General features: G+C 50.1%; 1 protein-coding gene and 1 long non-coding RNA gene across 2 annotated transcripts; both read left to right on the top strand.

The window, feature by feature from the left end:
- The first annotated feature begins 10,266 nt into the window (after window positions 1-10,266).
- LOC135821735 (uncharacterized) lies at window positions 10,267-11,217 on the top strand. The gene has a single exon (XM_065334734.1). It carries the CDS (start codon window positions 10,267-10,269, stop codon window positions 11,215-11,217), a length of 951 nt encoding a protein of 316 aa, XP_065190806.1.
- A 1,829-nt stretch (window positions 11,218-13,046) lies between these two features.
- Window positions 13,047-15,071, top strand: LOC135820615 (uncharacterized). The gene is made up of 2 exons (XR_010554140.1): window positions 13,047-13,382; window positions 14,834-15,071. It is a non-coding gene; the product is annotated as an uncharacterized LOC135820615 (long non-coding RNA).
- Window positions 15,072-15,404: the final 333 nt, after the last annotated feature.

Here is a 15,404-nt window from a genome sequence, read left to right as displayed (position 1 = left end):
TTGTCTATCACCACTGGTAGGGTGATGCGCGGGCGTCCGAGCCAGCCCCGATTCTGTCGCTGGAAATACGCTGTCATGCTCACCTGCGCTGGAGTTGCTTCAGGGAGGCGTAGAACATGACCAAACAGTTTCCACCGTGCTCTTCTGCTTAGTACGGATATTGGCTCGGCATTGCAGCGGGCATATAGGTCTGTGTTGGAGATAATTTCCGGGTAAGATATCCCTAATAGACGGCGGAGCTGCTTTCTGTGGAACGCATCCATTGCTGTAGCATCCCGGGATGAAAGCACCCACACGCCGCAGTTGTAGGTCAAAATAGATAGCACAAATGCATCAAACAACCTCAGGCGGGTTGCTTCAGAGATAACTTGTCTCCGCATCCACAGGTTGACAAGTGTGTTGAAGGCAGCTGCGGCTTGCTGGCGCCGGCGCTTGAGGTCTTCTGTGACTCCGTACAGTGAACCAAGCAACCGGGTGGACCTCCATCGTTCCTCACCTCTTCTTGCAACATCCTCTTCTTGGTATAGATGGGTCCACTCGGTCTTGGTAGGGTTGATGTTGAGGTTCCACTCTTTGAACACTACCTCTGCCTCTGTTAGTGCGCACGCTAGATGTTGACGGTCCGTGGAGTACAGGTTAACGTCGTCCATGTATGCTGTTTCGCAAGGTATGGACATATCGACAGTCGTGTAGGCTGTCCCTCCAATATTCAGTATGGCAGGTCTTGGCGATATCCTGGGACGCAGGCAACGCATTGTCGCTTCGAGATAACAGGTGAATAGCACCGGCGACAAACTATCTCCTTGTGGGATGCCTATTGATGTTGGAAATTCTGCCGAGAGCGCATTCTTTATCTTCACTCTTAGCCTTGTGTTGTGCAACAACATCTCCACCATTCGTACCTCATCTGTGTTAACTATTTGTTTCATTACCTCCACCAATCTTCCCCGCTGCACTGTGTCGAACGCCTTGCTCATATCCATTCCGAGGACCGTACATTGCCACTTGAAACGTTCAGCCTTGGCTGCCAGCCACCGGCCACACCAGACAATATCCGCGGTACTCCGACCCGGACGGGAAGCGCTCTGGGTTGGAGATAGGTAGGAGTCAATCTTTGGCATAATCCTGCGAAGTGTGATTGTTGACAGGCATTTGCGTATAGAGTTCAAGAGTATTATTGGCCTGATACTGGTTAGCGGCCCTCTGGGTTTCCCTGGTTTCGGGAGCGGGATTAGTGTTCCACATCCAAGATCCATTCCACTGCCATCCGCAAAACATTGGTTTAGAATGGCAGCGATCTCATGTGCGACCCTCTCACCAGCATGCTTGAACAGGTCCCCGGGGATGCCATCCGGCCCAGCTGCCCTCTGCGATTTCAGTAATCTAATTGCCAGGGCAACCTCCGCAGCGCTGATCCTATCTTCAAGATACTTCGAGCCCAGCGGTCTCAGAATATCATTTACTGCGGATGGATCCCGAAACTGCTGCCTGAAGTGGTCAGCTACCTTCTCTGCCGCTTCTTTATCGTTGGCGATTATCCGTCCAAGAGCGTCATGAACAACCAATGGCGCGGGAGACTGCCGCCGCAGCAAAGAGGCTGCTTGGAAGACCCTTGCATTGTTTTTCAGCTTCTCTACTTCTTGAGCGAAGGAGTCCAGGCGGGCTTCAGAGTTGTTCCGGGCGATATCTCGTATCTGGTGTAATATCTGATTCCGATCGCGTTTCAGTGATTTCCTCCCGTCTGGGCATTTTGTCGAGTCGATTTTTACCCGCAGTTCTTTTTGTTGGGCTGATAGAAGGGCTATGCCAGGATCATGGGCTTTTCGGCTACATTCGGCTCTCTTTTTATATCCAACTGTTTTTGTTGCAGCCGACTCCAGTGCATCCCTCACACCTCCGAAACGTGCCTCAGCTGAAACAGTTCCCTGCTGCGTTTGTTGCGTTGCCAGTGCTTTGTCTACCTCCTCCTGGAATTGACTACAGACCTGGGGGTTCTGAGTAAACATCGAGGTGTTGAAGCTACGCTTAGTTGTCTGGTTTCCCTTCCGCCAGATTGGAAATAACGCACGAAGCTGCAGTGTGGCAATGACTATTCGTTTTGTGCACTGCACGCCGCATTCTGTACCCGCTGAGGGCGCCGGCCTCGGTCATCTGGATTTCCATGTCCGCTACTGACTACAGGCACGGGCGTCCAACCGATCATGTTAGGGCTTGAAAGTGCTACGTCACAGCATAGCAACAATTTCAAAAATTCAAAAACTGGATCCACTTGGATCCAGTTTTTGTATGGATCCAAGCACATTTCAAGCGGTCTTACTCACAGCATGGTGATGTAGCCAGTGAAACTGACTGATTTGGCTACTGGGGGCGGGGTTACAACTGGTGGCGAAATAAAAAGTCACACCTGCATGCGACATGAGTGGGTTGCTATGCACCCACATACTTAGGCAATAGCAAAGTCACACCTTATAGTGGATCCAAAAATAGAAATCTGATGTCAACTAACTTACTCTCTGGCCGTTTTGACGTCATCACTTTCAAGCCCTTGCCTTTACTACAGTACTAGTGATATGCACACTATCACTAGTAGTAGTATCAGTATCAAGTACTAGTAGTAGTATCAAGACTTCATCCAGTACTGCATGCAGTACAATCATGTAATGATGTAGATCTACTCAGTGCAAGTGGACATGTGACTGTCTGTTGAGTGTTGACAGACTACATCATACATCATACGTTCATACTCATAGACATACAGTGCTGGCAACTGAAATCCGACCCCCTTGGCGGGGCGACGCGCCGGCAAGGGGGTCGGATTTCAGTTGCCAGCTCTGTAGTACATGTCCTTTTTTTACCACTAAGGCTGCGTTCGTTTTTAGCTACCTGGTAGAGTAGAGTAGAGTCACTCTACCGATAGAGGTAGATGGTAGAGGCAAGTGTACGAACGCTGTTCTACCAGATCTAGTAGTTTACACGATGTGTACGTGAAATGTTTCTTTTTTTTATGGAGTTGTGTACAAATCCTTGATCTTGCTGGAAATCCCGTAGCTCTACCAACTTCTACCGGTTTCTACCAACTTTTTCCCGGTAGAGCCTGATGCGTCTAGCACATCTCAATTCTAAAATCCACCGGGAATCCACAGGAAAACTACTCAGACTACACTGTTATTATTCATTGCAAAAGAACACCGAAAGGCCAAACCGCATGGTGAAGCAGCATGTTGAATACGGGTTGGCGGAAGTCGGGAGGTACGTACGGGCGAGGTGAACCAGTGGAGGTGTCGCACCATAGCAACTGAGAAGAGACAGGCGAAGCAACTTCTTGCCACACTAAACTGGACGAATCATTATTTCGGAGAGCGATGAATTCAGGACAGTTACTCTGAGCGGTGGCGAGAGCAGCAAAGTCGACTGAGGATGGCTGGACAATAGCATCCAGTGGTCGTGACAACGTGTCGGCAACGACGTTCCGAGTTCCCTTGACAAAGCGGATATCAGTGGTGAATTCGGCTATGAAGGACAAGTGTCGTGCCTCACGGGGAGAATGGCGAGTTGACGGCAAGTGAATGGCATGGGTCAGCGGCTTATGATCGGTCATGATATGAAATGACCGGCCCTCAACATAGTGGCGAAAGTGCTTGACAGCTAGATACATAGCCAGTAACTCGCGACCAAAAGTAGGATAGCGGCATTCAGTAGGGGAAAGCTTCTTGCTAAAGAAAGCTAGCGGCTGCCATGCACCATCGACAAACTGCTGAAGCACAGCTCCGACACAATAGTCAGATGCATCGCACATGACATTGATGGGTGCCTCAGGGTTAGGGTGCGATAATAATGTAGTGGCAGCTAGAAGGCATTTCACTTGATCAAATGCAGATTCAGCAGCTTCAGTCCAACAGAACGAGGAGTCATGCTTACGTTTGCCGATGAGCAGATCCGTGAGAGGCTTCACGACGGCGGCACAGTTAGGTAGGAAACGACGGTAGAAATTCACCATACCTAGGAACTCACGAAGCTGACGGAGAGAAGTTGGTGGTTTGAACTGCTGAATAACCTGAACACGTTGGGAGGTCGGCTCAATACCATGACGACTGACGTTGTGGCTGAGGAACTCAATGGTAGAAACAGAGAATACGCACTTTGCAGGATTAATGACGAGGCCGTGCTCTTGCAGACGCTGTAAGACCAAGCGGACATGCGTGCGGTGCGTCTCAGGATCCGAACTGGCAATTAGGATGTCGTCAATATACACAAAGCAGAAATCCAGGCCATGCAACACTTGATCAACGAAACGTTGAAATGATTGGGCTGCGTTCCGGAGTCCGAAGGGCATACGAACAAATTCGAATAAACCAAATGGGGTCGTAACGGCCGTCTTCGGGATATCATCCTCTGCCACTGGTATCTGATGGTACGCCCGAACCAAGTCTATCTTGCTGAAGACTGAGGCGCCATGAAGATTGGCAGAGAAATCATGGATGTGCGGTATCGGATACCGGTCAGCCACAGTTGCACGATTCAGACCACGGTAATCACCACATGGGCGCCAGTCACCGTTTGGTTTGGGAACCATGTGCAATGGACTGGCCCATGGGGAGGACGATGGTCGTATGATGCCCGCAGCGAGCATGTGGTCAAATTCCCGACGAGCTACAGCTAAACGATCAGGAGGGAGACGGCGAGGCTTGGCAAATACCGGTGGGCCCGTGGTGACCACATGGTGCTCGACGTTGTGTTTCACAGGTGTGTCGTAGTTGCAGGGGCGGGTGACAGATGGAAACTCATTAATAAGAGCGTTGAACGAACTATCACCAGAGACTGGCAAACAACACGTCGGCTCAGCGGAGGACGAGACTAGACCGCACACACTCAGACTGGTGATGCCATCTAACAGTTTACGACCGTGTAGATCTACACTTAACCGAAAGTGTGCCAGGAAATCTGGACCGATAATAGGTGATGTCACATCAGCAATAATGAACACCCATTGAAACTTACGACGCAGGCCGAAATCCACCGTTACTGAGCATGTACCATACGTCGGTATGCGAGAACCATTCGCTGCTTGTAGCGCATAATCAACTGCATGACGAGAATCAGTGGCAGATGGTGGTATAACGCTGACCTCGGCGCCGGTGTCCACGAGGAAATCGTGCTTGGTGAAGCGATCGTGGATGAATAATCGGCGACGAGACGGTGCAGGGCCGGGGGCAGTGGTCGCCTTCACCGACCGGCCTGGGAGTTTGACGGCTGCACAAAGGTAGCTGCTCTGGCACAGGGTGGGATGCAGCGACGAGCGTTGTCGCCAAACTTGTCGTGATACCAGCACAATCCTGAGGACTTACGGGACTGCGACGAACTGCGCGAACGGCCGTAGTTTCGTGTGGGCGATCGAGATGCTGAACGCCCACGAGTACTCAAATCTTGCATCTCTCTGCGGAGGGCTGCGACCTCGGCACGCAACTCCGCCAGAGGTTCAGCAACGGGTTCTGGCACCGTAACAGCACGGACATGGGGTGGCATGACTTCCATGACACGGTCAGCTAGCAGAGATAACTGCTGTATATCAGACTCACGACTGGCTGCAAGTACTACTCTACACTGATCGGGCAGACGCTTCATAAATAACTCCTTGAGGAATTGGCTATCCACTGGAGTATCACCAGCTAGCTGTTGCAGTCTGCGCAATAGGTTAGAAGGCTTCTGATCACCAAGCTCTTCAGCAGATAGGAGCTGGTTGATCCGATGCTGAGCAGAGGCAGAAGTACGCTGGACCAATGCTTCCTTCAGGTGAGTGTAAGGGCGGTCGCTGGGTGGGTTCAGCAGTAAATCCCTTATCTGCATGGCCATCTCCGGTTGCAGTGCACCAACCACATGGTGGAAACGGGAGCGCTCACTAGTTACTCGTTGTGTGATAAATTGAGACTCTACCTGAAGAAACCACAGAGCTGGGTCTTGAATGTAGAAGGGTGGAATCTTCAAATTAACGGTTGATACTGTCTCAGGACGAGGATCAGGATCCCATTGTGCTGCAGCGGCAGGTTGGGATCTCGTAGCTACATCAGTAGCGGTGCTTGAAGGATCGCTGCCATTACCGGTACTGTCCTGCACTGTCTTGTTCAGATATGGCGAGTGTAGTCGAGAAGAGAGACCTTTGCTAAGGTCACCACGAGCAGGGGTGACAGCTTGGTCCATTCCTAAGCCCGAGGAGGACATCCGAGTTCGTTTCGAGGGGTCACCAATTGATGCGTCTAGCACATCTCAATTCTAAAATCCACCGGGAATCCACAGGAAAACTACTCAGACTACACTGTTATTATTCATTGCAAAAGAACACCGAAAGGCCAAACCGCATGGTGAAGACTAATGTCTAGACTACTCAAGGATTCTCTGAATCCTTGTGCCATTATAGAAGAGAAAATACAGAATGTGTAGTGCGCCAAAGTTAGCGTATGTACAAACATGCAATAATTACAACGTGCAATAAAAGGAGTACAAATATCCGGCAAAGGACACGAATGGTGTACGGTAAAGGAAGACACGTGCATGCATGAGTACCCAATCAACACCTACCGCCAACCATCCCGCCTATTCGTTGATGGAGAGTGCTTGCTATCGTGCGAGGGTACCACTCAGGGTGACCCTCTGGCCATGCCCGTATATGCGCTTGGAGTCCTCCCGCTCATCAAGAAAGTTGCAGTGCCTGGTGCGAAACAGGGCTGGTATGCGGACGATGCTGCAGCCGGTGGCAAGCTAACGCCTGTTCGCCAATGGTGGGACAATCTCGTCAGCCACGGTCCTGGGTATGGCTACCACTGCAATGCCCAGAAGTCACTCCTCCTGGTCAAGCCCTCCAGGTACGCAGCTGCTATCGAGATGTTCGAGGGGACCGGTGTGCAGGTCACGTGTGATGGTTGCCGCCACCTTGGTGCACCTTTGGGCACGGATGAGTTTATGGAACAATTTGTCCAGTCCAAGGTCGCCACCTGGTGTGAGGAAGTTGCGCAGCTCACGACCATCGCTGCATCGCAGCCACAGGCCGCCTACTCCGCCTTCACACAGGGCCTGCAAAACAAGTGGTCCTTCCTCTGCCGGACCTCCTCCATACCGCCGTCCCTGCTTGAACCGCTGGAACACGCAATCAGCGGTCGGCTCATCCCGGCCATCACGGGTCAGGCTCCACCTGGGACAACTGTTCGCTCCCTACTCTCTCTGCCTTGCCGGCTTGGGGGACTGGGTATGGCAGACCCTTGTTCAGTGGCTGAACAGTACACCTCATCCCGAAGGATCACGGCTAGCCTCGTGTCTCGCCTGCTGGAGCAGGAGTCGTCTCTTGGCGACTCTCTGACTCAGCTCCGGACGGTCAAGGCGACGGTTCGGGCCGAGAAGCGGAGCGCGTTCAAGTCTATGGCTGACGCTCTTCGCTCGGATCACCGGGAGCTGGCCCCTGTTCTCGACCTGGCCTCAGAAAAGGGTGCATCCAGCTGGCTGACCTGCCGCCCCCTCAGCCGCCATGGTTTCACACTCAGCAAGGGAGATTTCCGGGATGGCCTGTGCCTCCGGTACGGCTGGACACCTCCTCGGCTCCCAAGCCTCTGCGTGTGCAGTAAGCCGCTGAATGTGAGTCACGCCCTGTCGTGCCCGTTTGGTGGCTTCCCGACGCTGCGACACAACGAGGTGAGGGACATCACCGCCAGAGCTCTAAGGCAGGTCGCTCACAACGTGACAGTGGAACCCCACCTCCAGCCCGTCACCGGAGAGGCCTTCCGCCATCGCACAGCTGTCACGGAGGAGCAAGCTCGGCTGGACGTTGCGGCTAGTGGTGTGTGGGGTGGCCGATTCGAGCGCATCTTTATTGATGTACGGGTGTTCAACCCTTTTGCGTCTTCGAATCGTGCCACCTCCCTCGCTGCTAGCTACAGACGCCATGAACAGGAAAAGCGCCGGAAGTACGAGGAGCGAGTACGTGAAGTTGAGCATGCCTCCTTCGTGCCCGTTGTGCTCTCTGCCTCTGGTGGCTATGGCAAGCATGCCAATGCTCTTTTCACGCGGATCGCCTCTCTCCTGGCTGAGAAGAGTAAGGAGCCATACGGGCAGGTTATCTCCTTGCTGCGCTGCCGCCTTGGGTTTGCCCTGGTGCGTTGTGGTGGGGTTGCTGCGCTGCCGCCTTGGGTTTGCCCTGGTGCGTTGTGGTGCTATGTGCCTGCGTGGCTCAAGGAGCATGTTTGCTCCTGCCATGCCTGAGTCCCCTGCTGTGCTAGTGGCGGCGGAGGCACGCATCCAGTGAACCTGCACAATGCAGTGATCCTACTGAGTGACAGACTCTGTAAAATACTGTATATGATGATTCGTTTTTATATATGTGTTGATTCTTCACAAAATGTGTTATTTTGCCCGTACAAGAGGCTCAGTAAAAAAAAAAGCAAAAGTGGACAAACCTAACGTAGATCCACGTGGTACTAATCGAGTACCGTACGCTACATATTTATGCAAAGAAATATCAAATAACATATTATCATAAAAGAATGCAAATAATTTAATTTCAAAACACATGGAAAATCTCCGTAAAACAAATCGTTAAAACCGGAGGCTTATCGCAAATCACTACAAGCCGGTAGAGGAAAGTAGAATCTACCCTCTTGAGTAGAATTTTTTTCAAAAAACGAACACCTCTACCGTAAGAAGTAGTTTCTACCCAAACCTGTAGATCAAAACGAACGCCCCCTAAGACTTTACCAGTTTCTCAGAAACTACCGGTAACTTTTAATACTTTCTGTCGCTCAAACTATTTTTTAAATTGTTAAAGGGGAAGTATACCCTAAAATCAAATTTTCACCAGTTGTAGTCTTTGGGGTGCTGAGTCGAATGGTCTTGGTCCGGGGAAGCTGAGACGCTCCCTTCCTACTTGAATCCCAATCGAACTCGCGCACTTCCACCGAAACTGGGTGACTGCGCCCTACTAGATGGGGATTTGTATGCAAAATGTCACTAAAAGCGCCATTTCGTTCTTATAAAAGCACGGATGACCGCGATTGGTCCATATGTTGTAGTCTTTTGGACGCTGAGTCGACTGGTTTTGGTCCGAAAAGGCTGAGATGCAGCGTTCCTCCTTTATTCCCAATCGAACATGGTTGAACAAGCGGTCACGTGCTCCTGGGTGCCCAAATCCCCTGGTACCACGCCAGCAGGCGACAACTTTCACACCAAGGTTCAACTCGAGTTCAACTCGAGTGACAGGACTGCACCCAAAAAAGGTCAAACAGGCTAGTAAGTTGTACCCAGCAGGCACGGTGACCAGGTGACTGGCGTACGCAGGAGCACGTGACCGCTTGTTCAACCATGTTCGATTGGGAATAAAGGAGGAACGCTGCATCGCAGCCTTTTCGGACCAAAACCAATCGACTCAGCGTCCAAAAGACTACAACATATGGGCCAATCGCGGTCATCCATGCTCTTATAAGAACGAAATGGCGCTTTTAGTGACATTTTGCATACAAATCCCCATCTAGTAGGGCGCAGTCACCCAGTTTCGGTGGAAGTGCGCGAGTTCGATTGGGATTCAAGTAGGAAGGGAGCGTCGCAGCTTCCTCGGACCAAGACCATTCGACTCAGCACCCAGAAGACTACAACTGGTGAAAATTTGATTTTAGGGTATACTTCCCCTTTAAGGCCCTATCCACACTACAGGTGTGAAACGTAGTAGCGTCCTCTTTCAAGGGGCGTGCAAGTGCACTTGCATCCACACTCGCAAGAACAGCCAGCGTGAAACGTGACTTTTGAGGAGAGCCCGCGGGAATTTCCCCTCATATTCAAAATTTTATCTCAGAGAGTTCCACATTGATCTGAAAGAGAAACCATCGACTCAGAAATTTGTTCGTGGAGGCTTTATCTTGTTGTTCCTACCTATGTCTCCCTGTTTGTTGATTCGAGAGGAGAATGCCTCCAGTTATGGACAATCGAAGACGAAAGAGGTTGCTGTTTGCGACATACCTCAGCCAATCATTGAGCCGATCAAGTTTTTTTGACTGCACGCGCGATTTGGAAATGGATGAACAGTCAGAATCTTCTTTCTTTCCCACAGCAGGACTCTTGCTGCTCCTGAGTGCAAGCACTACTTCGCTTGGCCGTCAATTGTGGACCGCTCATCCAGAAAATGAAACCCACGGTGGCAGAGGTTTCTGGGAACGAGAAGTGCTGGGGAACTGGGAGAGCGTGAGGCTGGTGTCCAGGCGTTGGTGGAAATCGGCTTGGATATCTAGTTTTCGGATGAGCAAGAAGACGTTCAAGTTCCTACTGTGCCGATATCGACATTTGTTTGAGAGGGACACAACACATCTTCGAAAGACGATTTCCCCCGCCAAGCGCCTTGCCATAACACTGTATTTTCTTGCTCACTCTGAAACATATTCTGAGATCGCTGCCCTGTTCTTCATTGGTTCGAACACTGTTGGGGAAATTGTCCACCAGACTATCGACTCCCTCTATGCTGAAGTCGCGCAAGAGTCCATCGTCTTTCCTGTTGGGCCACAACTCCTACGCACCATGAGACGTTTCGAGGAGTTGAGCAATCTACCAATGTGTTGCGGTGCTGTGGATGGGACTTTCACGCAGATAACAAAGCCAGTTCTGTATGGTGACCGTTATTGGTGCTACAAGGGCTACACGTCAATCCTTCTCCTAGCGTGTGTTGATAGCCGTGGTCTGTTTACCTATGTGGACATCGGTGCGCCTGGCTCAGCGGGAGATGCTGCTGTCTATAACATCAGTCAACTGAAGCGGAATATAGATGACAAAATTTGGCTCAACGCACCTGTCTGGCTTTGCCCGGATGGAACAACCATTCGCCCATATCTGGTGGGAGATAGCGCATTTCCACTCTCTACAACTTTGATGCGTATCTTCAGAGATGATGGCAACCTGGCACCAGAGCAAGAGTCATTCAACTGGGCTCAGATTCGCACTAGACGTGTAGTGGAGTGCGCGTTTGGACGAGCCAAAGAACGCTTTGCAGTTCTTTCCAAGTGCAACAGCTGTGATCCTCAATTTGCCAGCCGAGCTGGCATGCTGAGTTGTGCACTCCACAACATTATTGAACGAAGGCATTCAGGATACCTGCCTTGCCTTGCAAATTATGCACCATTGCCACCTGCTGAGTTGCTATCATCACCTGCAATTGACATTCGCAATTGCTTGGCTCGCCATGTTCACAATGTTTGAACCTCACCTCATCTCATATCAATGTGAATCAAGAATTCCGATAGATAATTTCATACAGTATTCACTACAGTGTGTCTTCGCACACCTGCCACCACTGGCACCACTACATAAATTGGACCACTGAATGTGCTGAAAGTAGTACATGTAATTCAATTCTGCTGCTGGTCACACGATGATAATTGCTACTCAATTGTATGCAGAAAATGAGCAAGTATTGAAAGTTACAAAACCTTGGAGCGAGAAAAAGACAGTATACGCAAAGTGAATGCAACAAAACGACAAGTGCAGTAGTTCTTCGGCCACACACCAAGTCTTCATAATATCCAACATGCTCATAGTGAAGGAGAAAAAAGGACAGGGGAGTACAAACTAGAAACTGCCACCAGTTTGGTAACATAATTTTATTATACACGTGTCAAAACAAAATATGAAGATCTGCTTGAAGAGATAAAAACAAAATCACAAGTTGTACGATAGTGAATAAGTCGTGAGCAAATCAATCATCAGAGGTACACTTCTTGAAAAGATCCGCCGTGAACTTCATTTGGCTTTGAATCAGCGCTTGCGTATGATCCTGCTGTTGCCGCATAACTCCAGCCAAAAACGTTTGCTGGTTCTGTTGCAGCTGGACTTGAGTGTCACACAACTTGGTGACAGCATCGGATATAGAGGACTCGCCTGCAGCTTTTCTTTTCGTCTTTTTTGTCTTTTTGGTTGCCTCATTTTTCCCCGCCGCTGTACGCACACTTGGCTGTTCGGTGGGAGTGACAGGTGTGTGATGGTCACTGTCGGACCCATGTTCATCGCTCTCCGAGTCAGAGTCCAGCACAATGTGTCTTGACCGCTTCCTGGATGCTTGGCCATGGGATCCTGGTTTGTATGCCGCTGGACGACCTGGAGTGCTGCATGCGCTGGTAACTGCTGCTGTGGCAGCTGCACTGCCACTGGCCCCTGCAAGCATTGCTTCATCCAGTGCAAAATGGTCGGTGTCATCGCCAAAAGACTGGCCCCCATGGTGCATGTTCACGGTGCGTGGTGATGGTGATGGTGCAGGTATCACAGGGGTTGGTGGCGCACTACCACTGGATGGGTTTTCAAGTGGACTTGAACTTGAAGAGCTGGCCACTCCAAAACGAAGAGGAGCTGGTCGCTGTAGGGTCTCCACGGCAGTTTCAGTGGGCAGGGCAGCGGAGTTAAGACTCGTAATGGGGCCATATCCCGGCACCAATTTGAATAGTGAGTGCCAGGTCTTGAAATTACCCCAAGCTCTGCAAGCAGCTTCCAGATCTATTTCGGCATCGCCGGAGTCTTCGCTTGGAGCACCAGAGCCGGTGGCGGTGTGGCGGCGATATTTCTTGTACTGCTCCCTGGCCTTGGTACGTAGGTTGTCCGGCTTGTTGTGAACAATCGGCACTGTGATCTCATTCTGGAATTTATCGCCATACAGCTCGCGGCCGAATAAATTCAACTTCACGGCAATCTCCTTCTCCTTCACCGACCGCTTTTTCATCGTCCCATTGCTCGCTTTCTGTTCTGCAGCCCACAGCTCAATGAGCTTTCCTTCCAGCTCTTCACAGAACACAACCCTCGGCATTTTCTCAAGATACTTCAACAAATACTTCAACAACTACCTACTTCCGAAACCTGGAAAAGCTACTTGAAAGTAAAAAGTGGCCTTGTATCGGGGTTCGGAAGTTGCTGATTACGTTCAAGCGACTTTTTCACTTTCGCGCCGTTTCCCACGGTTCTCCATGACAACTTACAAGGAAAAGTGACTTGTACGCGGTTTTTGTTGTAGTGTGGATACCGCCTTATATTTTTATAGCCACCCTGGTCGTAGTTGATCTGTGGTTTGTTTCTAATCGCCATTCAGCATCGTGCCAGTCCCCGCTAGCTTTTACCGTTAGGTCAATTAGGAGCCAATTATTTGTGGGTGGCGTCTTTCCTGCGTGGCACTCTACAGCCAATGTGGTGAATCTATCTTTGCAATACGATTGCTAGCTTGGTTCGATAGTGTAGTATTTCAAGATCGATCGGTTGTTAGGTGATTCTCAGCAGCACATTTTATTCTACCGTGGATGTTCTCATGCGTGCGTGAGCGATGCCTTGCGGGACCCGCATCAACTACTTCTCCTCGTGTCCTCGTCACGTTGCATGAAAAACAGGTTAGACTGTGATCGATCTAAAACATTCATTGATTCTCCTATAATGTGAAAAATATTGACCCGCTTCCGTGACCCTCTCGCATCTCTTTTGCGAGTATTGCCACTCTCAATACAGGTCAACCCTCGTTAGTACGACATCGGTTACAACACACACCTCATTGTTAGACAACGATCCGAAATCCCCTGACGAACTGCATTTACCAGTCATACATGCATGTCCGGATATGAGATAATTCGTTTGTGGACAGAATTCGTCAACTTATAACGTCACTGTCTGCTGGGAGTGACCCACACATTTGATTCCCTCATCGCTAGACGAAGCAAATGACCATGGATAGGTCAATCGGTGTTTCATGTTGTCTTGTATAGGGGTGCAAAGACAAAATTGTTTTATAACGGATTGTCTTGTAATTGTACAGGGGTCTGGGGTAAAAAATTGTTTTCTAATGAGAAAACATCATTTCTGAGGCAGATGCAACATGAGTGATGTAAATCAGTAAAAAATGTGCAAGTCCTGATAGTAGATAAAACTCATTGCAAGACAAAAAATTGATGTTGAAACTCTCAGGGTTGTCTACTTACGAGAGTAGGCCTGAAAACGCTCCCTTTGCCTGCATGTATATACCCAACCTAGCTTGCACACCTCCCTGACACTGGGTGACTGCGCCCTGCGAGCAAATGTAATTATGACATCTCAAGTGCAATGGCACAGCATCCCACATGCTATTGCATGCCTATCCAAACGGACCGTTGGTGTGATCCCGCAGCGGCAAAGCCTGCTGATTTATCATGCATACAAAATTAATGATGGTGTGCGGTGCTGGATTCGAATCTGCACACTGGGTGCAGACCAAGATAGACCTGCCAAATGACTCTAATGTGAGACGCGCGAGGAGGTCCAGACGCCCTATCTGATCCAAGATGCACTATGCAGTCCACTACGCCTTACACAGTCCAAGGCTCCTTACAAGGTCCGGGTTCAAGTACCTTTTTAGAGGCGATTCACACGACGGCAGGGCATCTCGGTGGGAAGTGAAGCGTGTGTGCCCGAGAGCTTTCCGTTGTACGGGAAAAACGAAAATCGATGCACACGGCAGGATGCACGTACAGCACGTGTATTACAAAACAGTCCACGCAATGCCAATGGAATGCCCCCCCCCACCCCTCATGGCACCTGGACATTCCCGGGATAGCTCGCGGGATACATTCTCATCAAAATTTTAGTTCACGTGACTGAATCTAATCTCCATGGCAGCATCACGCACGGGATGAATCCTGCCATCGTGTAAATTGCCTCTAAGGTTCACCAGGTACCCTGAGATTGGTACTGTTATGGCTCGAGTTGCTGGACCCTCAACTTTGAAGCGCTATGGCACAGGTTTGACTTGAAATCTTCCCTGCACATATTATGCACCGACACTGTTGCAAACTCTTTTGTGTTTCTGCCTTAGGGTGGTCTCTGAAGGCAACGAAGGAAGAGCCTAGCTTCACAGCATGGGGATTGCCGCCACAGAACCTCCTACACCACCTGATCCGGAAGGTGGTGCCAGCGAGGCTGCAGCTGCGAGCAGCGCGGATTCGCCTGGACCGCAGTCCCGATGTCTGGGAACTTTCCAGCGGTTTGCGGCCCAGTTTGGCGAGGATATTCCGCAGAGTGATATGACGTACTATGCGCCTCGGTGTTGTGCAGCCGGTAAGTTTACTGATAGTGCCCTGATGCAGAATACACTACAGTTAATAGTGGATTCTTAGGCGAACAGGCGACGCGGAGCCAATAATCTTAAAAAAAGCAATGAATAAAATTATGGGCGCACTCATATCACAATCAAAGCAGCGATTGAAGGATTTGCGGAACTTTTTCAATTGTTGCTATGATTGCGATACGAGTGCGCACTTAATTATATTCATTGCTTTTTTTTTAGTTTCTTATGCCTGAGCCTTTTCTTTTTCACATTTCTATATAATCCCCCCAGGACAGATGGTCAAGCCTGCTAATACAGAATTCCGTAATGGCGCTCATTA

Source organism: Sycon ciliatum, chromosome 7, assembly GCF_964019385.1.
Source record: "Sycon ciliatum chromosome 7, ocSycCili1.1, whole genome shotgun sequence".
In the NCBI taxonomy this organism is placed as follows: Eukaryota; Metazoa; Porifera; class Calcarea; order Leucosolenida; family Sycettidae; genus Sycon; species Sycon ciliatum.
The sequence above is the reverse complement of the archived record's forward strand: the minus strand, read 5'-3'. Positions and strand labels throughout refer to the sequence as shown.